The sequence below is a fragment of the Stegostoma tigrinum genome, chromosome 5 (assembly GCF_030684315.1).
Source record: "Stegostoma tigrinum isolate sSteTig4 chromosome 5, sSteTig4.hap1, whole genome shotgun sequence".
NCBI lineage: Eukaryota > Metazoa > Chordata > Chondrichthyes > Orectolobiformes > Stegostomatidae > Stegostoma > Stegostoma tigrinum.
Genome location: NC_081358.1, coordinates 26,478,308 through 26,502,946, shown reverse-complemented (window position 1 = coordinate 26,502,946; position 24,639 = coordinate 26,478,308). Strand labels below are relative to the sequence as shown.

The 24,639-nt window shown below is 42.3% G+C and overlaps 1 protein-coding gene across 10 annotated transcripts in view; it reads right to left on the bottom strand.

Moving 5' to 3' along the window:
• Positions 1-24,639, bottom strand: part of stau2 (staufen double-stranded RNA binding protein 2) — a 320,197-nt gene that overhangs the window by 269,139 nt on the left and 26,419 nt on the right. For all 10 annotated transcript variants that reach the window (XR_007247362.2, XR_007247363.2, XM_059645862.1 and 7 more), the window contains 2 exons: positions 20,595-20,805; positions 6,045-6,175 (listed from right to left, as the gene is read on the bottom strand). Coding sequence is in view for 8 of the 10 variants with exons in the window: in XM_059645862.1 (XP_059501845.1) it covers positions 6,045-6,175; positions 20,595-20,796 (333 nt within the window). In the remaining 2 variants the exon portion in view is untranslated. The remainder of the gene's footprint in view (positions 1-6,044; positions 6,176-20,594; positions 20,806-24,639) is intronic.

Below are 24,639 nucleotides of genomic sequence, written 5' to 3'. Positions count from 1 at the left end.
GGCTCAGGGTGGCTGTCTCCTCTGGGGTTGCAGGCTGTGGAGGTTGTGGGCGGAGCGATGATGTCGTCGGCCGTGGGCGGGGTTGCGTCGGCGTCGGCCGTGGGCGGGGTTCCGTCGGTTTTCTCTTTTGACTCCTCCCACTTCCTACAGACTAAGGGGGTGGCCATGGGCACCCGCATGGGCCCCAGCTATGCCTGCCTCTTTGTAGGTTACGTGGAACAGTCCATCTTCCGCACCTACACAGGCCCCAAACCCCACCTCTTCCTCCGGTACATTGATGACTGTATCGGCGCCGCCTCTTGCTCCCCAGAGGAGCTCGAACAGTTCATCCACTTCACCAACACCTTCCACCCCAACCTTCAGTTCACCTGGGCCATCTCCAGCACATCCCTCACCTTCCTGGACCTCTCAGTCTCCATCTCAGGCAACCAGCTTGTAACTGATGTCCATTTCAAGCCCACCGACTCCCACAGCTACCTAGAATACACCTCCTCCCACCCACCCTCCTGCAAAAACTCCATCCCCTATTCCCAATTCCTCCGCCTCCGCCGCATCTGCTCCCACGATAAGACATTCCACTCCCGCACATCCCAGATGTCCAAGTTCTTTAAGGACCGCAACTTCCCCCCCACGGTGATTGAGAACGCCCTTGACCGCGTCTCCCGCATTTCCCGCGACACATCCCTCACACCCCGCCCCCGCCACAACCGCCCCAAGAGGATCCCCCTCGTTCTCACACACCACCCTACCAACCTCCGGATACAACGCATTATCCTCCGACACTTCCGCCATTCACAATCCGACCCCACCACCCAAGACATTTTTCCATCCCCACCCCTGTCTGCTTTCCGGAGAGACCACTCTCTCCGTGACTCCCTTGTTCGCTCCACACTGCCCTCCAACCCCACCACACCCGGCACCTTCCCCTGCAACCGCAGGAAATGCTACACTTGTCCCCACACCTCCTCCCTCACCCCCATCCCAGGCCCCAAGATGACATTCCACATTAAGCAGAGGTTCACCTGCACATCTGCCAATGTGGTATACTGCATCCACTGTACCCGGTGCGGCTTTCTCTACATTGGGGAAACCAAGCGGAGGCTTGGGGACCGCTTTGCAGAACACCTCCGCTCAGTCCGCAACAAACAACTGCACCTCCCAGTCGCAAACCATTTCCACTCCCCCTCCCATTCTCTTGATGACATGTCCATCATGGGCCTCCTGCACTGCCACAATGATGCCACCCGAAGGTTGCAGGAACAGCAACTCATATTCCGCCTGGGAACCCTGCAGCCATATGGTATCAATGTGGACTTCACCAGTTTCAAAATCTCCCCTTCCCCCACTGCATCCCTAAACCAGCCCAGTTCATCCCCTCCCCCCACTGCACCACACAACCAGCCCAGCTCTTCCCCCCCACCCACTGCATCCCAAAACCAGTCCAACCTGTCTCTGCCTCCCTAACCGGTTCTTCCTCTCACCCATCCCTTCCTCCCACCCCCAGCCGCACCCCCAGCTACCTACTAACCTCATCCCACCTCCTTGACCTGTCCGTCTTCCCTGGACTGACCTATCCCCTCCCTACCTCCCCACCTACACCCTCTCCACCTATCTTCTTTGCTCTCCATCTTCGGTCCGCCTCCCCCTCTCTCCCTATTTATTCCAGTTCCCTCCCCCCATCCCCCTCTCTGATGAAGGGTCTAGGCCCGAAACGTCAGCTTTTGTGCTCCTGGGATGCTGCTTGGCCTGCTGTGTTCATCCAGCCTCACATTTTATATCAGAGAGACAGAAACAAGTTATTTTGGATGTAGTATCAGAGATAATGGGAACTGCAGATGCTGGAGATTCCAAGATAATAAAATGTGAGGCTGGATGAACACAGCAGGCCAAGCAGCATCTCAGGAGCACAAAAGCTGACGTTTCGGGCCTAGACCCTTCATCAGAGAGGGGGATGGGGGGAGGGAACTGGAATAAATAGGGAGAGAGGGGGAGGCGGACCGAAGATGGAGAGTAAAGAAGATAGGTGGAGAGGGTGTAGGTGGGGAGGTAGGGAGGGGATAGGTCAGTCCAGGGAAGACGGACAGGTCAAGGAGGTGGGATGAGGTTAGTAGATAGCTGGGGGTGCGGCTTGGGGTGGGAGGAAGGGATGGGTGAGAGGAAGAACCGGTTAGGGAGGCAGAGACAGGTTGGACTGGTTTTGGGATGCAGTGGGTGGGGGGGAAGAGCTGGGCTGGTTGTGTGGTGCAGTGGGGGGAGGGGATGAACTGGGCTGGTTTAGGGATGCAGTGGGGGAAGGGGAGATTTTGAAACTGGTGAAGTCCACATTGATACCATATGGCTGCAGGGTTCCCAGGCGGAATATGAGTTGCTGTTCCTGCAACCTTCGGGTGGCATCATTGTGGCAGTGCAGGAGGCCCATGATGGACATGTCATCAAGAGAATGGGAGGGGGAGTGGAAATGGTTTGCGACTGGGAGGTGCAGTTGTTTGTTGCGAACTGAGCGGAGGTGTTCTGCAAAGCGGTCCCCAAGCCTCCGCTTGGTTTCCCCAATGTAGAGAAAGCCGCACCGGGTACAGTGGATGCAGTATACCACATTGGCAGATGCGGCTTTCTCTACATTGGGGAAACCAAGCGGAGGCTTGGGGACCGCTTTGCAGAACACCTCCGCTCAGTTCGCAACAAACAACTGCACCTCCCAGTCGCAAACCATTTCCACTCCCCCTCCCATTCTCTTGATGACATGTCCATCATGGGCCTCCTGCACTGCCACAATGATGCCACCCGAAGGTTGCAGGAACAGCAACTCATATTCCGCCTGGGAACCCTGCAGCCATATGGTATCAATGTGGACTTCACCAGTTTCAAAATCTCCCCTTCCCCCACTGCATCCCTAAACCAGCCCAGTTCATCCCCTCCCCCCACTGCACCACACAACCAGCCCAGCTCTTCCCCCCCACCCACTGCATCCCAAAACCAGTCCAACCTGTCTCTGCCTCCCTAACCGGTTCTTCCTCTCACCCATCCCTTCCTCCCACCCCAAGCCGCACCCCCAGCTACCTACTAACCTCATCCCACCTCCTTGACCTGTCCGTCTTCCCTGGACTGACCTATCCCCTCCCTACCTCCCCACCTACACCCTCTCCACCTATCTTCTTTACTCTCCATCTTCGGTCCGCCTCCCCCTCTCTCCCTATTTATTCCAGTTCCCTCCCCCCATCCCCCTCTCTGATGAAGGGTCTAGGCCCGAAACGTCAGCTTTTGTGCTCCTGAGATGCTGCTTGGCCTGCTGTGTTCATCCAGCCTCACATTTTATTATTTTGGATGTACGCAGGTTCAGTCAGAGCAAAAGGTGCTGTTAGTGTAGCAGGCTCCAAAACATTAGGGCTATTGAGACAGTCCTGAGTGGCTTAAGAAAAAAAGTTCAGAAACAGAAAACTACTGAAAGCAGAGTGTATGGAAAACTTGTACATTGGTTCTAAAAGTGCTTATAAACTAGTAAGATCAAAGCTCCAGAAACCAACAATCAGTACGCCAACAAAACAGTGAACTTTAAAGTGGAAGTGGGGTGACCCTACACTGATAAAAAAATCTGAAAGAACTGTAGATGCTGTAAATTAGAAATAAAAAACAGAAATTGCTGGAAAAGCTTAGCAAGTCTGGCAGGTTAACACTTCGGGATGAGACACCCGTCCTCAGACTTTATACTGATGTTTGAAAATCTAAAAGGGTGATATTGAGGGTAAAGCACTGAATCATTATTGCCAATATCTGCAATAAGACTGTTTCAACCAGTTCTTTTGTGTTTATTCCCCTTTTACAAGTAATAAACTTTGGCATTCTTTCATTAAAATACACAGGCAGCCTCTTGTGAAGTAAACAAGACCATCATTGTAAACAAATAAAAATAAGATTTAAGGTCTAACAAGCTAGCACTCACTCCATAATCAGACCTGTCCAGTATTACCATCAGCTAGAATCATAAAAGATAATGAAAAGGAGTGAATTTCAAAGGTGACAAATGGGGTGTCAATTGCGGGCTGCTTAGTACTGGAAGGTGTTGAGCTTCTAGACGATCTTGGGTCTGCAATCATTCAGGTAAGTGACGAATATTCCATCACACTCCTGGCTTGTAGATGGTAGACATCCTCAGGAGCTCAAGAGATGCATTAGCCACTGTAAAATTCCCTGCCATCCCACAATCTGCTAATGTGTCCATAGCATTTACACAGCTGTTCCTGTTCAGTTTATGGTCTATGGTAATCCTCAGGATGTTAATAATAGAGTTTCAGTAATGGTAATGCATTCAATGTCAAGGTGTCGTTAGATTGTCTCTTGCTGAAGAAAGTCATCACAAAACAATTATATGGTGCATGATGAACCTTGTCTTGGTCATTAGCTGGCAATGATGTGACACAAACATGGTACTTATCAACCCAGCCTGAATATTTTACGTGTCTTACTGCAAATGGACACAGGCAGTTTCAGTATCAGAAGAGGGGTGAATAGTGTTGAACATTGTATGACCATCAGAAAACATTCCCACTTCTGATTTTATAATGCAAAGGCGGTCACTGATGAAGTAGCTGAACACAGTTGTGCTCAGGACCTTGCCCCAAGGAACTCCTGTCCTGGCTTACCACTCAGCACATCTGACTGAGGGTGACATGCCTTAGCCTTTTGCACTGATATGCTGGACTCCCCTAGAAGCTTGAAAGACTGATGAGAACAAATAACTTATAAAATTTGGAAAAAAATCAATAAGTGAATAAGCTTATGCATTCGTCTGTTTTCCTGCTCTGATCTTTGACGTCCCCTGACCACGACTAAAATGCCCAACTGGACCCATCCAAACCGCTCAACCCAAAAGCTGGTAAGATCTGAAATCTAACACTGAACACAGGCCCAAGGTTGCTGGCATTGAGACATTGTGCCCATAATACATTTAAGTTTAAACATATCAGACTACCCAAATATAAGCATACTCTGTATCAATCATTTATTTCACAAGTCTACCATAAAGTTTAGAGTATTTCATTAAATAATGGCACTAAAATCCTATGACTTGACGATAAAAAGTAAACCCTGGATATGACCATAAGACAAGAGTAGAATGTGGCACTTGGTCAATTGAGTCTCTTCCACCATGTGATCACAGTCGATATGTTTCTCAGCCCCATTCTCCTGCATTGTCATCGTAACCTTTGATCCACTTGCCAATCAAGATCCTATCTATCTCTGCCCTAACGACACACAATGAGTTGGCCTCCACAGCGTTCTGCAACAATGAATTGAAGTTACCCAGCCTCTGAGTGAAGAACCTCTTCTTCATCTCAGTTCTAAGGAGTCGTCCCTTCAAGTTGAGGCTGTGCCCTTTGGTCCTAGTTTCTCCTATTAGAGGAATTATTTCTCCACATCCACTCTGCATAGACCTTTCAGTATTATGTAAATTTCAATCTGATCCCCGCGCCCCCCCAATCCTTCTAAACTCTGTCAGGTACAGACCCAGAGTTCTCAACCACACCTTACATGATAAGCCTTTCCACTCCAGGATCATTCTTCTAAACCTCCTCTGGACACCATCCAACATCAGCACTTCCTTCCTTAGACACGTGGCACAAAACTGCTCACAATATTCCCAATGTGGGAATTTCTGCTCTTGTATTCTAGTCCTCTTGCAATTAAGTCTGAATTGTGGCTCAGTATGCTTGCTGGAAGCGACATACATTCATACTTAGGGATGCATTCTCTGCAAACAAAGAGAATATGCTCAAGCTTTACACCTTTTGGAATTTTCTGGGAGTTTGGGAAGCCTATAGTTCTCTATTGCTTTCTCCATGACAACGCCTTGGCCAATAAGAATCAACATGCCTGTCAATCAGCACCCTTTTCTCCTGTTGTATAAATTATGGTACGTTTGTAGTTTGATATTTTTGTGTTTCTCCTGATAAGCGTAAGATAAGTAGATTTGGCACACATCTAAATCAATATGAATAATGTCACAATATTATAAAGCAACATTTTTATAATAGCTATTCAGCTATTACCTTGGCATGGGCAGGTCCTCTTTCATCCAGGAGCTTGTACTGGGGCTGGATCCTGTTGAAACGGGCTAACTCATTCACCAGGCACATTGGGGTTTTCTCTTTGGGGTTTGCCATGTTATCCTGGAAAGAAACTGCAACCGACATATTTAAGAAAATATACAATATCACAATGCAGAGCTGTAAAGGAAATAAATACCTACTTCACAACTAAAACACGATTCAGCTTCACATTACTTTGATTTAATGCTGACACTGAACTTTGTGTAAGCCCCATCTCGAACACAGCCATGAAAGCTGGTGGATTGTTGTAAAAATCTACTTGATTCACTCATCAACTTCACGGAAGGGAAGCTGGTGCTCCTTCCTCCAGTTATATTTTATGTAGTTGACTGCAATTGCCCTCAGGATGGACAATAAATCTCTGATATAGCTGCTCACATTCAAGAGCAAATACGAGAACACCACATAGATTAATTAATTAACATCAATTAATTGTAAATACGAGAATTGCACACACTTTTTATTTGAAAAGTGGAAAACATTGTATTCTCAGATTCTTTGTTCTAAATTATTCCAAACTGTTCTACAATTCAAAATCCAGGTTGTAAAAATAACAAAATAATATTTGTTAAGATGAATGAGGTATTTTTCCACAAGCAAGTTTTAAATGATATAACACAATATTATCTTGTTTTAAAAATGGTAGCCATGTTGATAATGTTATTGGACAGGTAATGGGCTAAGGCTCAAAACACAAGTTCAAATTCCACTACAGCAACTGGGAGAATTTAAATTCAATTGATCACTAAATCTGGAATACATAAAATTAAAGTTGGGTCTTAATACTGACATCATGAAACCCAGTTACTGAGTACAATTCACTAGCCTGGAAAAATGCAGCTCCAACAATGTTCAAGAAGTTGGACAATAATGAAGAGAGAGGAGCCCCCTTGATTGGCACCCCATCCACCAGCTCATATATAGATACTTACCATCGCCAGTGCCTAGTAGCTGAATCATGTACCATCCACAAGATGCACTGCAACATCTTGTCAAGTTTCCAATGACAGCAACTTCCTAACATCTTCAATATCTCTGCCTAAACCCATCGCACCTATCATCATTAATGTCAAAGACCAGCAGGCCCCCAGGAATGTCACAATCTGTGAGTACTTCTCCAAATCACACAACTTGAAAATGTATTGCCATTCCTTCAGTGTCACTGTTTTTAGATTCTACATCTTTCTCTCTGACAGAACAGTGGGTGCACCTACACCAACATGGACTGTAATGATTCTGAAACACAGTCAGTCACAGACTTCTAAACGGATGGAAAATAAAAACTGGCCTTGCCAAAGATGCTCACATCCAATTAATAGATTAAAGAAAATCTAAGTCTATCAATATTACGATCTCACCATCAAAATATATGCATAGATTACTTTGATACTTCTGTATTTTAACTAATGCCTCCATTGTCATGGTCAGAGGTATTTACAGTAGTCTGGGTCATTGATTTTAAAAAAAGTTTCGTACATACATCCTCAAACAGGTTTAGCAGCTTGACATTTGATCACATTTCCACTATCGTTTTTATATTGTTAAATGTTTGCAAGATGACAACCTAAATTGTATTCAAATTTGTGTCTTAATCTGGAAAGATCAGCTCTGCAGTAGTTGAAATTAAATAAGATGAGCTACAGAACACCTACTTCTCCATGTTCGACCTTCCTTGCCAAAAGTAATTGTTTCCTGTTGGAGATAATGGGAACTGCAGATGCTGGAGAATCCAAGACAAACATTAAGATTGACAAGTCGCCAGGCCTGGACCAGATTTGTCCTCGGCTGCTTTGGGAAGCGAGAAATGAAATTGCTTCGCCACTTGTGAAGATCTTTGCATCCTCGCTCTCCACTGGAGTCGTACCTGAGGACTGGAGAGAGGCAAATGTAATTCCTCTCTTCAAGAAAGGAAATAGGGAAATCCCCAGCAATTACAGACCAGCAAGTCTCACGTCTGTCGTCTGCAAGGTGTTAGAAAGGATTCTGAGGGATAGGATTTATGACCATCTGGAAGAGCATGGCTTGATCAAATACAGTCAACACGGCTTTGTGAGGGGTAGGTCATGCCTCACAAACCTTATCGAGTTTTTTGAGGATGTGACTAGAAAAGTTGATGAGGGTCGAGCTGTGGATGTGGTGTATATGGACTTCAGTAAGGCATTTGATAAGGTTCCCCATGGTAGGCTCATTCAGAAGGTCAGGAGGAATGGGATACAGGGGAACTTAGCTGTCTGGATACAGAATTGGCTGGCCAACAGAAGAAGGTAGTAGAAGGAAAATATTCTGCCTGGAAGTCAGTGGTGAGTGGGGTTCCACAGGGCTCTGTCCTTGGGCCTCTACTGTTTGTAATTTTTATTAATGACTTGGATGAGGGTATTGAAGGATGGGTCAGCAAGTTTGCAGACGACACAAAGGTCGGAGGTGTCGTTGACAGTATAGAGGGCTGTTGTAGGCTGCAGCGGGACATTGACAGGATGCAGAGATGGGCTGAGAGATGGCAGATGGAGTTCAACCTGGATAAATGCGAGGTGATGCATTTTGGAAGGTCGAATTTGAAAGCTGAGTACAGGATTAAGGATAGGATTCTTGGCAGTGTGGAGGAACAGAGGGATCTTGGTATGCAGATACGTAGATCCCTTAAAATGGCCACCCAAGTGGACAGGGTTGTTAAGAAAGCATATGGTGTTTTGGCTTTCATTAACAGGGGGATTGAGTTTAAGAGTCGTGAGATCTTGTTGCAGCTCTATAAAACTTTGGTTAGACCGCACTTGGAATACTGCGTCCTGTTCCGGTCGCCCTATTATAGGAAAGATGTGGATGCTTTGGAGAGGGTTCAGAGGAGGTTTACCAGGATGCTGCCTGGACTGGAGGGCTTATCTTATGAAGAGAGGTTGACTGAGCTTGGTCTCTTTTCATTGGAGAAAAGGAGGAGGAGAGGGGACCTAATTGAGGTATACAAGATAATGAGAGGCATAGATAGAGTTGATAGCCAGAGACTATTTCCCAGGGCAGAAATGGCTAGCACAAGGGGTCATACTTTTAAGCTGGTTGGTGGAAAGTATAAAGGGGATGTCAGGGGCAGGTTCATTACACAGAGAGTTGTGAGAGAATGGAATGCGTTGCCAGCAGCAGTTGTGAAAGTAAGGTCATTGGGGTCATTTAAGAGACTGCTGGACATGCATATGGTCACAGAAATTTGAGGGTGCATACATGAGGATCAATGGTCGGCACAACATTGTGGGCTGAAGGGCCTGTTCTGTGCTGTACTGTTCTATGTTCTATGTTCTATAACAAAGTGTGGAGCTGGATGAACACGGCAGGCCAAGCAGCATCTCAGGAGCACAAAAGCTGACATTTCGGGCCTAGACCCTTTCTGATGAAGGGTCTAGGCCCGAAACGTCAGCTTTTGTGCTCCTGAGATGCTGCTTGGCCTGCTGAGTTCATCCAGCTCCACACTTTGTTATCTTGTTTCCTGTCGGAATACAGCCCCAGTCACGAGCCCAAGCCAAATGGTTGCTTTTCATGTCTGAGTCTAGAGTGTGCCTTTCAATGCAGAGATTCATACCAAAAGCTGATTCTAACCCCACTTGACATTCAAACATTTTCACATTATTCTTTCATTATTTTTCACCAATCAGGAGTGCAAACTTGACTGAATTGTCCTTTTTTCTAAATCAGGGCACTGACTGCAGCACATTGGCCCAGAAATTCTGATCACAGTAAGAACAGTTCAGCTGATAGTAGTTGCTTTAAGATTACCCACTTATCAGTCAGCAAATTTTTAGGCTAAAATCCCAAGCCTGGACTATCCCAAATGGTTCCATCAGAAGATATTGGGGAGAAATCCATACAGCGCAGAGCCAGCTTTGCCAGTCAAGTCACGCTCACTTTTTACAAAACTTGTGGCTACTTTTCAGCAGCTAAATTTTTTGAAGATTCCCAAGCCATTTTGTCACTGACTGCTGAAAAGTAAGCATGTAAATTAAGTAAGAATGGCAGGTTGGTGAGGTAAATCATGTGCCAGATGGAAGAGGTTAGAGTAGCAAATAGATAGGTGGATAGTACATGAGGGTGATGTTGGATCGTGTCCAGCAGGGTCAGGTCTAAGGAGGTTGCGAGGGGGGTTGTATAGGAGGAGTCATTGGTGAATTGGGTGCTTAGATTACTAGGTGTCTAAATTCCTGGGAACTGCTGATCAGAAGGTTGAAGAACCAGGGCACCAAACAAATGGATGAGTGCTTAGGTTAGATTCAAGTTGAAGAATTCGATCCAGGTTGGGAGCTATGGGGTTAGCAGGTAGGGTGGGGAGTTGTGTCAGGGTGGATCTAGAGAGGATTGGGTGGGTGGGTGACATTGTATGCAGACAATCGAGTCAGGGGAATGAGGTAGGTAGGCATCCACCCAACTGGGGAGGGGGTTGAGGGGTTTGCCTGAAGGGGGGCAGGGAGGAATCAGGGAGGGTTTAAGTTGGCTCCAGTGTACATGAGGGTGATGTTGGATCGTGTCCAGCAAGGTCAGGTGGGGGAGGGGGTTGCATAGGAGGAGTCCTTGGTGAATTGGGTGCTTAGATTACTAGGTATCCAAATCCCTGGGAACTGCTGATCAGAACTTTCAATTTCCTGGGCCATTCACTCAAAGTTAGCTGCATCAGAAATGTCACATGGTCCCAACTTGTGGCTCGAACCTGTGCTGCAGAAATAACTATCTGGCCATTTGAATATCTAAATCACAACGTCTAATTTTTATCCATTCTTTATATACCTTGATAAGATGGTAACATTATCCTCACTTAATTCGTCTATCCAGAAAGACAATACATGTTGAGTCTATCCAGAACAACTGTTAAATGATTCTAGGTTTCTCACCTTCACCACTTTGCTCAGAAACTCATTTACTACGTTGCATGAAGAAATTCTAGACTTCAGTCTTAAATTTCCATTTACAGAGTGTGATGTGCCCTTCTTGTACAACTGCAGTTCATTTGAAGTAACATTAAAATCTCTCTTTGTTTTTGTGCAGAAGTATATAAAATGGTAATCACAGTTCAGTCATGTACTTTCAAGGCTAGAAAAAATAAGTTTCTCAGGTATTTCATTCTTGTTCATTCCTCTGACAACACAGGCATTAATTTGCATCACAACTATGAACTGTTACCAGATCTTCAATCATGGTAACTAAACATGGGTGCAGTAGTTAAGATCCAGCGAGAGCCATGTGCAGTTGAAGCATAACCTCTTCTTATCTAGATGCTATTAAACTGTCCAGTGTTCAACTTGCTTTGTTCATCATTACTCCAAACATATTAGTTTTCTGGAGTGATGAGACAATTAACACTCCTGGACTGTTCAATGCCATTCACAATTAATCCCCTGAGGGGAAAAAGAACCTAAATGTTGATGTTTCTTTTCCTGTCTTGTTATCACCTCCATTAACATTGCCATTTTTTTTGTCATTTAATCATTTCTGCTTTTGACTCTAAAAGACCTTTCCTTCCATTCTGTCCTTCACTCCCAAGAAGCTCTGTATTTGCTCAAAGTGTGCCACATCTATAGTACGTTCCAGTTTTAGGAGAAAGGTAATCAACTAGAAACATTAGCTGTTACTCTTTCACAGATATGCCAGGGCTTTTGAACATTTCCAGTATTTCTTATCAACAATGGTCAGGACTGTTTTTGATCTCCAAGGCTGCAAAGACAGATGCACCAAGACACATAATCTAAACATAAACATTACCATGTCAGTGGTTAGGTACAAGACTGCAACTGACTGGGAATGACAACTACAGTCCATCGAAATGATTTCAGTGTCTAAGGAACCTAACTTCCTGTGGAATTCCTCTTGCAATTTTTTGTTCAGGTACTTGTTAAATTTACTCAAATTTGCTGTTGTAAATCAGATCCCACTGCTCCTTTAATTATAAAACTGACAAATGTTGTTTCAAAAATTCTGGTAGCAAAAAAAAACTCAGACGACTTCAACAGTAACAGAAGTGTTGGCAGTACTGCTATGAGACTCCATATATGCTTTGAGTAGATTGTGGATCTCATTCATTATTTCCCAAGTAAATCTTGTTAACAGAAGCATTGTTCTTCTTGACAGGTATTAAAACGTCCACTGGGGCCAATAAATTTTTTTCTTGTTGTCGAGTAACTGCAGACACAGGGCCTCCTTGTGATGTTGACAGACATTTTTGATGTCCTGAATGGATTCTCTTTCTTCAAATACTTGTTTTATTCTCCTCTGGTTGGCATTGTTGGAGTGGAACAGTGAATGTGCTTGCTCAATATTTTTCATAAGTTGCACAGTTCAAAAATACAGTAGTTAGACACTTCTACTAGGTGATAAAATCTTTTCAAGTAAGCTTCTAGTCGAGTACAGAATTGATTTCCTATCTGTACTTCCTCAATGATGATCAATAAAATGCATACTTTCAGACTCTCAATGTTTGGGCAGCACAGTGGCTCAGTGGTGAGCACTGCTGCTTCACAGAGCCAGGTACCTGGGTTCGATTCCAACCTCAGGTGAGTGTCTGTGTGGAGTTTGCATATTCTCCACATGTCTTCCTCCAGGTGCTCTGGTTTCCTCCCACAGTTCAAAGATATGCAGGCTAGTTGGATTGGCCATGCTAAATTGCCTATAGTGTCCAGAGATGTGTAGGTCAAGTGCATTAGCAACAGGAAATGCAGGGTTACAGGGATAGGGAATGGGAAGGTGGGAAGGGGGGTAAGGTGGGAAGGGGGGAATGGTCTGGATGGGATTCTCTTCAGAGGGTCAGTGTGGGATTGTTGGGCTGAATGGTCTGTTTCCACACTGTAGGGATTCTACGAAATTTTCTAATACATTGAGACTTATTAAGTACGATACACTGGAAAATCTACTCGATAATCTCAACAAGACATTGAAGTACAACTCTCATACAATGGGCAGGACTTTCAAATGGGTCAGGATTAGGTTCAAATGTGAGTAGATATGCAATTTTGTCGTGCCAAGTTCCATATTTGTTCTCCACCATGATGCCAATCATCAGCCGTTTTTAATGAGGCCAATTAATAATAATCATCATGGGCAAACTGATTTTCAGTCATAACGGCTCTTGGGGCATAGTGGTAATGTCTGTATCTCTGGGCCAGGAGGTATGGTTTCAACTCCCACCTCCACTAGAAGGGTTCCCTAACACCTGACTAAGTTGATTCAAAATACCAAGATTTTTGGTTGTCAACACGGCCAGCCCTCTTTAGCCTGGACAGAGTCAGTTTAAATTGGGAGTAGGTTTTAGAGACTGAGGGGGTCCTGCTGCCAGACCATAATGAGGGTCTGTGATATCTGGCTGTCCCTCAGATTTATGGGTATGCAGCCGGAAAAATAAACTTATCTTACCTTTGCCCCCCTCTTCATCTTCAGATAGGTAGCTCCCCCGCACCCAATGGGGCTGCTGATCCTGAAATGCTGGTAGGCCATCCACTGATCCTCCGGGATAGGGAGCCCACCCTCTGTCTGTGAATGGATGGCACTTATGACTATTTCCATCAAGAAGGACGAGGGCAGATGACACGTGGGAACACCACCTACAAGTTTCCCTCCAAATTACTCACCATCCTGACTTAGAAATATTCCTTCACTGTCGCTGAGACAAAATCCTACAATTCCATTAAGACATTATGAGTCTACCTACAGTAGATGGACTATAGCAGTTCCAGGCAGCAGTTTCTCAAGGGCACTAGGGATGGGCAATAAATGCTGGCCCAATCAATGACTCCCACATCCCACCGGAAAACTAAATAAAAAGTGCCCACTCCCTGCCATTTATTTGTCTGGCCCTTAAAAAATTCCATGGGCATATTATTAAGACTAGTACTGAACTGGCTGTTCCCAACTGGAAATCCCAGCCAATATCTCACTATCTTTTGTTAGAAAGAATACATAGTCGATACTTGATTAATTTAATTACTTAAAGATATACAGATGCTGTCTGGGTTTATTGATTTTAAGCATTGAAATAGGTACAATAGCCACTAAAATCCTTATTCTCTGAACAATAAGGCATATCAAACTGGATATTTTAAATTGAAAACTTGCTTAAGAACCAACTCAACGAAATTTTGGCTCCATATAAACTTTTCTATTTGCTATGATAGCAGAAGGTGGCACTGTGTGCAACATTTTCGCATAACACACCGCTAAGTGTTTTGTAGTTTACGAACATTGCTTTAAATTGTCTGTCTGCAAATGAGAGTCGCCGACCACACTATAGTCACTGAGTCATCAGGTCCTTTTAAGGTCAATTTGACCTTCTCTAAACAAAACTATTCTGAAAGTCCATGGTTAATCCCAATTTTTTAAGTGACAATTTATACTATCCCTTGGAATTCTTTCCAATAATTTGCCCAACATGAAGAGTATGAGGGCCAGGTAGCAAGATATTTAAATAAAAATTCTGAATAGTCCCTCACAATACCCAGCCTGACTGGCTGCCTAGCAGGCGCTGATATTTAGGGCAGAAGGTTGTAACTGTTGGTCCCAGACACTTATTGAATGTCTGACCCTGTCTGACCTCTTCACAGCCAAAAATGTTAATCACAATCTGGCAAATACTTGGGGAGGTCGTCATCTCTAATGTTTTTTAAGAGATAGGAAGGTTGTTCCCAATCTCTGGCAAGCAGAAGCTGACAGCCATTAACCAGGGTTTGGGATAAAACGTCCAAACATACAAAATAGGGTGTGATCAGGAATATGAGGCAGCAGTGTGGGTAATCATGCAACTAAGCAGGGCAGAGTTGAGAAAAAGTGAAATATTACAGGGGTTGATAGTTGAAATCTGATTTTTTTTAAAAATTAGCAATATGTAATTTTTAAAAACTTATATAGTGCTTTTAATGTAACAAAACATTCCAAGGTTCTTCAAAGAGGCATTATAAAACTAAATATGACACCAAGTCATAAAATATTAGGCCAGGTCACCAAAAGCTGAGTCAAATGTTTAAAGTGACTAAAGGGGGAAATTGAGGTGGAGACAGAAAGATGCAAGGACTGTCATTTGCTACCTGGCTCCTCACATCCTTCAGGCCACCTCATCATTTAGAAAAACCCTGATTAATCAAAGACAGTTAACAGAGACTTGCCACCGGAATATCATGTCTGGCAACTAGATTGAATTTTTTTTTTAAGAAGTTAACAAGGAAAGTTGATAAAGGTAGTATATTTGATATCACCTAAATGATTTTTACAGCGAGGCAGACTGTTCACAAAAGTAACAACCTGTAGGAACTATGGAAAAATGACAGCTTAAATCTAAAATTGGTTCAGTGATAGAAATCAAAGGGTCAACCAGTGTGTTATTAACTGGAAGATTATTTTCAGTGGAGTTTTAGTCTGGGTCCCTTGCTGTTCATGGTATATTTGTTCAGAGTCAAACATGGGACACGTATTATAAATTTTGCTCATGGTACAATAATTGGCCATAGTATGTTACTGAGCAAAATTACAACAGCGGGCAGTTGGGAAAAAATGGCAATTGAAATTCAATCAGGGGACATGTAAATAAAATGAGCAAACACAGCAAGGGAATACAGAGTAAACTGTAGGAATACAAGAAATGTCAAGGAAAAGAGGGACTCCTGGAGTATAAGGCACACATCCTACAATGTAGTGGGACAGGAGGATAATTTACAGGGGGAACCACAACTTAATAAATGCAAGTGATACAGGGGCGTAATTTTAAATATCCAACATTGGATTGTTTCCTGTACTTACAAATAGCTATTTTCTATTATTCTGCATTGTGTTCTGACTCATGTATAAAACAACTTGTGAACAGACTCAAGGATGGAACCCGTTTTCAACCCACAAATTTCCGTAGTCAAGACAATATACAGGGTATTTTACTTTACCGCCTAAGGACTATGGCATATGAGCAGGGAAATTATACCAGAATTATATAACATTGATTCTATCACAGCTGGAGTACTGTATATAATTCTGGTCACAGAAAGGGCATGAACACAATAGAAAGGGTGTTGCCTGGATTAGGAAATAGATTGTATTGTTTGCCTTGGGATAGAGGAGGCTGAAGCAAATAAAACATTGTAGGGCCTACAGTGGACAGGAAGGACAAGAGAAATCTCTTAGCAGATCAATGAATTTCCAGGGCACACAGATGTATAATACAGGTAGTTCTGCTATAGCATGTGTTTCATTAACACAAATGGCTGTAACGCGATTGATGAATAGTGGATGCTGTTTGCATAAAGCAAACTTTCTGCTGGACAGGAAGCGCTATCTTCTATAATAATTTCCCCATTATGTGATTTTCTATAGCACGAAGTCACACAGTTGTGAGCTCTAACCACTAGTTGTCCAAATTTAAATTGGAAGCCATGTAAGTAAACTGGTTGGTTTGCTGAATCGACCAAAAGGAGGCAGGGCACGCAAAAGCTGGGTCCTGAGTGGCACAGCTTGATGCTGTTGTCTATTTCCACCTACAGCTGCTTTGCACGGAGTGGTATAGGGTAGGCAAGGAATGTGCATGCTCTTATCAAAGGCACAAAGTTGCAGTTCAGAATTTTCAAGGTGGGCTTCAGAAGTCCTCTGTGAGCTTACTGCCCTCCCTAATACACATATATTCAGAAGGAGCAGTGTGCACTGCAGAAGTTCACTTCAGCTCCTTAGAGAGAACCTTCCAAACCCACAACCACTTTCATCTAGGGGACAAGGGCAGCAGATATATGGGAACATCACCACGTACAAGCTCTCATCAAGCCACTCACCATTCTGACGTGGAAACATATTTCTGTTCCTTCAGTGTCAGCAGGTCAAAATTCATGGAACTCCCTCCCCAGTGGCATTGTGGGTTGACCTGCACCAGACAGACTGCAGCAGTTCAAGGAGGCAGCTCACAATAAGGATTGGCAATAAATGCTGGCCCAGGAGTGACACCACATCCTACGAATTAATAAAAATAAACCTCTCTTTCTCCCTCCACAATACTCACATACAAGTATATTTTCTCCATCTCTCATCCTTGAAATACATAGACATTATGCCTCTCTCATATATATACATACTCATGGGGAAGAGGGTGGAAAGTATATGTGAGAGACAGAGAGTGTGTGAGACAGATAGAGAAAGTGTGTGTGACAGGAAGGAAGGAAGGGAGGGTCGGAGTGAGAGATGGTGAGAACGAGAGAGAGGGAGAGTGGACAAGGTTAACTCACTCTTTTCTTTGACCTTTGACTACTTTAAGGCTGCTGAACAGTTTATCTGCTGTTATAGATCTAATCTTCTCAACTGACTCTGCTTCTAGTCTCAGGCTTCTCATTCTGTAAGTCATAAAAGACCAACTCCGGAAATGCTTTACTGATTATCTCTGGTACCCTGTGTTAAACTTCATTGAACTGAAGTCGCATGATTTCCTGGAAATGCTGTTTTGACTTATGGCTAAAAAAAGTTTCTGACCCTTAAAATAAAAATCACAGAACTGAAAACCAAAAACTTATTTACCTCTGTTTTATCATTCAAGTTCACAGACAAAAATATACTATGGACTTTCATCACAGCATCCAAAGCACTACAGCAGTTCATGAAGCCAGATCACCAGCCCCTTCTTAACAGCAAATAGGGATATAGAATAAATAATGTCCTTGCCCACTAACTATGAACAAAAAAAACTTTTCCAATTTCAGCACTAGGGGAACTCAGTGATTCCATCCCAACAAAAAAAGCCGCTTTACCTTCCTTCTCTGTTAAATGGAAAATGCAGGAGTAAGGGATTGGGTCTGGATAGGATGCTCTTCGGGGGGGCGGTGTGGACTTGTTGGGCTGAATGGCCTGTTTCCACAGTGTAAGGATTCTATGGTTCTAAAGAGAAGTAGCTAAAATCTCGAAACCACCATTGCCTTTTCCCTTGAAGAAAGGTTGGCCTTATTGGTAGTTGTGTCGTGTGAAAAATTGATAAATTCAAGCCCCACATCCATATTTGAGTCCATTAGGGGGTACTCGAGGAGTGTTTCGTTTTCAGTGGCATTGTGCTAGGCACTGTCTTCTTGTTCAGCAGTAAACAGCAATTGAAATGGCTTGTCGTTCTGGCAGGGTGGAAACAAATGATCTACAGAGCCTTTATTTAAGACTATCTTGTAAAAGCCTGTCTTATGACAGGACAGGTGGAGGAGAGATTGTGAAAGGAGGGTATAAACACAAAGTCCACCATGTGATCAAATAATTCTTTGACAAATATACTTTGAAAACCAATTTTCATTACTGAAATTTTATCTATCATGTTTATCATTTTCTTTTCCAAACATTTCCCCGATAGAACCAAGCCTACCAATTATCACAAAACAAACATTTTTATTAATGTAAAAAATGAATTAAGTTTTTAAAACCATACTGGACAAGTATCTCACTTGAGAGATTAATGAATTTTGATTTTTTTTTGGAATGCTTAATGGTCCATTAGATTTGCTACCTTACATTAATACTACAAAAATAATTCTATTTGATTCCACAAAGAAAATTAGATACAGAACTACAAAAAAATGAAAACACAATATTTATACAATGCACAAAATAAACAGTAACAGTTTCAGGGCAGCTGACTGATATGAATTAAACTAACAAAACCAAAAGATCAATCATTATGATAAATCACTAAGGGACTTTACACATCCCAAGGTAATACCAGTGAGAATGAATTCTCTTGATTGAAATTATTATTTCATACATGGAACCATATTAAGTTTACACCCGCACTCCATGATAGGCAATCATACTCCTTGATTATCAATCAGAAATAGAAACTGCCAGTGGTATCATGTAACTGACAAAACTCCAAATGAATTTCAAAAACAAATTTGGTCTACACTGAGGGAATGAAGTTACAGAAGGTAATTTATAATTTATCAGAGATAGTCATTGAGCAACACAGAAAAAAGGTCTTCAGTCCAATGTGTCCATGCCAACCAGATACCTTAAATTTATCTAGTCTCATTTGCCAGCATTTGGCTCCTTTCCCTCTAAACCCTTCCTATTCATGTACCCATTCGGATACCTTTTAAAATGTTGTAAATGTACTAGCTTCCACCACTTCCTCTGGCAGCTCATTCCATACACACGTCACACTCTACAGAAAAAAACTGCACCTCAGGTCCCTGTTAATTCTTTTCCCTCTCACCTTAAACTGCTGCCCTCTATTTTTGGACTCCCCCACTTTGGGAAAGCAACTTTGGCTATTCACCCTATCCATGCCACTCATGATTTTATAAACCTCTATAAAGGTCAGCCCCAGCCTCCAATGCTCCAGGGAAAATAGCCACAGACTATTCAGCCTCTCCCTATAGCTCAATCCCCCCAGTCCCGACAACATCCTTGCAAATTTTTTCTGAATTCTTTCACATTTAACAACATCTTTACTATAGCAGGGAGACCAGAAATGAATGCAGTGCTCCAAAACTGGCTTCACCAATGCCCTGTACAGCCGCAAAATGACCTCCCAACTCCCAGACTGAATGCACTGACTAATAATGGCAAGCGTACCAAATGCCCTTCTTACTAGCCTCAGTACCTGCAACTCCACTTTCAAGGAACTATGAACCTGCATTCCAAGATCTCTTTGTTCAGCAACACTCCCCAGGGCCCTACCATTAACTGTATAAGTCCTGCCCTGGTGTTCCTTACCAAAACGCAACGCCTCACATTAATCTAAATTACACTCCTTCTGCTACTCCTTGGTCCATCTGATCAAGGTCACTTTGTACTCTGGGATAACGATCTTCATCCATTACACTACCAATTTTGGTGTCATCTGCAAACTAACTAACCATACCTCCTATATTGACATCCACATCACATGTATAAATGACAAAAAGCAGTGGACCCTGCATCGATCCCTGTGGCACACTGCCAGTCAGAGGCCCCCAGTCTGAAAAAATCCCACCACCACCACCCTCCGCCTCCTACCTTGTATCCAAATGGCTATTTCACCCTGTATTCCACGTGATCTAACCTTGCTAACCAGTCTACCATGCTGAACCTCAAACACCTTGATGAAGTCCGTATAGACAACGTCCACCATTCTGCCTTCATCAATCATCTTTGTCCCTATTTCAAAAAACCCAATCAAATTAGTGGGACACAAGTTCCCACGCACAAAGCCAGAGATGAAAACCTCCTCTCCTCCAACTGACTTGCTGACCTTCAATCCCAAACACTTACTACTGTACATATTTTACTTAAATGTTCAACAGATGTTGATAAGTCTAAATGCAACATTAACTGATTTGTTGGACTGCAGTTATTCTGTAAAAATAGTGCAAGGTATTCAATTTGCTCGATAATGTATACCGGCTGTTACTCAAGACGTAAACACAGTAAGTATTCAAACTGGTCAAACACACTTCATTACACCTTACTATCAAAATCACTTTGTATTAAATCACCAGTTGACATCATCACGAATCTCAGGTTCAAGAAAGCATGCAGATTGAAAGAAAAATTTACCTGGTGAGTTATTAATAGAAACAGTAGAATCCACAAGCCCAGCTGCAGGACTAACACAGATGGTATGTGAGGCTGGGACTGATCCATTCACAGAAGACTGCAGAGCCAGAGGACCTGCACTAGTAACCGTTGTTGATTGTACTGTGGCTCCCAGGGTAGATCCAGATAGGTTTACTGCAGTCTGAATGTTAACTTGTGCCATTCTCTGTCACTGCAAAGAAAATAAAAGGTAAAGAACTAAAACAGCATAAACAATTTCTAATTAATGTGAAACAAAGTACCACAGGTTCTGATATAAGAAAATGCATTCTGATGAAATATCATCATCTTGAAAATTTAATTGTTTCTTTCTCCACAGATGCTGCCTAATCATCTGAGTATTTTTGGAATTTTCTATTTTATTTCTAATTAATATGTCCTGTTATGGCGAACGAAAATGGTGCACATACTATTCTGGAAAGCAAAGAAGTCTGCAACAACTACTGGCTCCAAAGCTTCATTCATGTTTTGCAGTAAAATCAGTTGAAGAGAGGGGTAGGTAATCTAGCATAGTTAGTCTTCACTTCTCATGTTCATGCCTTTCAAATCTGAGTGATGAGTTGCTGAAGGAGGAGACTGATAACAGACTACGAAGGGAAAGTGGGCATCTGTGACCTGAGAGAAAGGGTAAATCATTACATATCTTGTTGACTAATCAGATTGAATAATTGTGAAATTAACAGCCCAAGAGAGAAGGAAGTACATATTAGAATGGGTGAATTTATTGTCAAATCAGGCACTGGAGGAGAAAAAACACAGAATGCTGGATTAATATTGAAAGAAAAAGAGAGAACTGCCAGAAAAGAAATGAAAGACAAATGAAACTTCACATTTTACAATCTCCAAGGAACGAGAATCAATACTTAAGAGGCAAGTTTCAGTTAAGTAGTTGAGTGGCAACAATTCATGCTTATCGTGTAATTAAGAGAATTTAAATTCAAAATTAGTTGACTTGATGATGCGTTTTGTGGTTATCAGAAGTCTGAAATAATGTCACTTTTAAACACAAGTACTGGAGCTTTAATCCAGTGCATTTTCCACATCTTTCACATATTGTATTGGTAGTGTCCCTAACTCTGTGCCAGAAGACCCAAGTTCAAGTCCCAGTAGTTAAGAGGTGTGTTATAGCATGTCTGAACAGGTTAAATATTTATTAAATATTAAATATATCTACTTTGGTACATTAGTTCTCAAGCAGAAATGAATGATGAGATACTCTAAATATACATGGTTATCTATGCTTGATAATACTGCTGTTAAATCTTTTTGGAATAACAATGTAACACCCCACTATGTTATGCCACTATATCAATAATTTCAATAATTAACTTTCAAAATTAAACAATTGGTTAAACTTAAAAACTTTTTTATAGCTTCTTTTCTTATCTCAAAAAATATTATTCACGGGATCACTCAGGCAGTAAAATATTGTGCCTTCATCCCATTGATTTGGTAGTCATTGCTTACAGATGAGTAAGCACGCTGTTTTTGGCAATGTTGTGGAAGTCACTTCTACTGTTGTTGGTGTTATACTTAATGTTACACTATTTGTTAGTTATGTTGTTGACGGCATCTCACATGTTGGTAATGCTGTTGATGTTGATTCACTTATTACTAATGCTGTTGATGTCTAAATTGTTGTTGACATTGGTGGAAATAGGTTTGGGATAGCTGGGTCTATGTCTCATTGGCAAAATGAGCTCCAAGTAAGAGCAGAAGATGGGATAGAATCTGGAGAAAGATATGATTCCAAAGTTCCAAAACAGGGAACATTAAGGGAGGTTTAGGATATCAATTGTATCAACAAAGGTTTCTAACAAAGATTAAAAATGAAACAAGAAATAACACAGTGTGGAGCTGGAGGAATACAGCAGGCTAGGCTGCATGAGGAGCAGGAAAGTTGATGTTTCAGTTTGGGACCCTTCTTCAGAATGAGTTAAAAATGAAACAATACGTTTTCTGTAAAAATGGCAATCATATTTGAGTTACAATAATTTGAAGTGCACTGTATGAAAGTATCACTGAGGTAGATTCAATGACAACTTTCAAAAGAGAACTCTACAAAGCTACATATGTTGGGGAAGTTCACAGCCAGAGGCGCCACAAGATGGCTGCCCATGGATTTTTAGCTGGCATAAAAATGGCGAACATTTTTAGCTGCAGTAACAGAATTAGCCTGCTGAGTTCAGAATTAAATTGAGATCAGAAGTTTGAATAATGGTAGCTTTGACAAGAATATAAATCCAAGGGAACAGGGTCTAAGCGAAACAAAAATTCTTACAAGTTAGTGTACAGCGAGTTCTGTATAAACCACAGCTGCAGATGTCTGGAAGATACAGCCTGATAAGAAATTTCTGGTAACAGACAGCCTGAAATTTGTAGTTTAGCAGGAATTGAAAGAAAAGTGTGATCCCGCAATATCAGAGACAAATGGTAAGGTAAAAGGAGAATGAGATAATGTCTTGTAAAACAGTTCAGATAAGTTCACTAAGCTGTGAAAGTGACTGAGTTTGTCTTATTAATGGAATAAATGTTGTCTTATTAAGTAAAGGAATTAGTGCAGAAACATTTAGAGAACAGTCAGTAAATGCAGTTATTGACTTACTCATTGAGCTGATAAGTTTGTTCGCAAACTTTTCGTCACCCCACTAGGTAACATCAAGTGTGCCTCTGGTGAAGTGTTGATGTCTGTCCCACTTGTTATTCGGAAGTGATGCCACCCACCCCAACAAACCAAGACACAAATAGCAAGGGGGACAGAACATTGACACCTCACCGGAGGGTCACTGATGATGTTACCTAGCATTTTGACAAAATGTTTACAAACAAACTTAGCAGCTTGGGGGAAAATCAACAACTGCATCAACAACTTGAGCTGCAAATCTTCTCAAAAACCTTGAGAGTCAGTAAATGTCATCATAGAAGACAGCAGATCACTAGAATGAGTTACACTTGCAAGACAGAGGGACAATGTTCACCTGATCTTATAAGGCCAACAAGTTGTGAGCAGGTTCTGTCTGACCTTCTGAGATCAGGTGGAACAAAAGCTGCTCATAATTGATTGGCTAAAGAATTCTAACATTAGGTGTAACTTATAAACTTTATATATAACTAACTTTACATTAGCAAGTTATTTTGTAGCAATTTTATAAGAACTAGCATGTTTTTGTAACTCCTGTGATTAGGATAGTAGGAAGTATAAGATCAGTAAAAAAATTTAATAAGGAAAGAAGGATATGGGCCAGAAGCAGGCAGATGGGACTAGTTTAGTTTGGGTTTACGTTTGGCATGGATTGGTTGGACCGAAGGGTCTGTTTTCATGCTGTATGACTCAGTGACTCTATGATAGCAATGAACAACAGAATTCAAACAGTCCTTAGAGATAAGAAAGTCTGGCCAAATGTCTAAGAAAGAGCAGAATCATTAACATGGAATGGAAAAGTGTTCCAAAGAGATCCCAAGCCTGATGATAATTAGAGATCATGGGAACTTAGGGCTGTCCTCAATGATCGGGTGTTTTACAGAATTGGACATATCGATTAAGGGGATAGAACAATGACATCAATGTTGCATGTAATTATTGGTCACAAAATATATGAAAATACTGTATTCAGCTGGGGAAGCCAGCATCTTATTGACCTCTCCTCTGATCTGAGCCATATTTAAGAGGGCAACTTGGCTCCACATGAAAGCCAGGTTTGGAGTCGTCTCTGGCCTTTCCTACACATGGGGTAAAACAGCTCTGCATAAAGGTTGCTTGTACTGCTGGAAACAGAACTGGAGATTCCTCTTTGACATCACTCCCAAACAACATGCATCTGCATGTATAATATATTCAAAAGGAAAAATTTACAGAACAATGGGAAATGAGCAGGATGAGATGTGACTGTTGAATTGCTCTTTTGAAATGCCAGACACAATGACCTAAATTACCTCCTTTTATTTGTATGATTTCATTACATTCCATACATCCAATGGGCTGCTACAACAAACAATGCATTAGTCC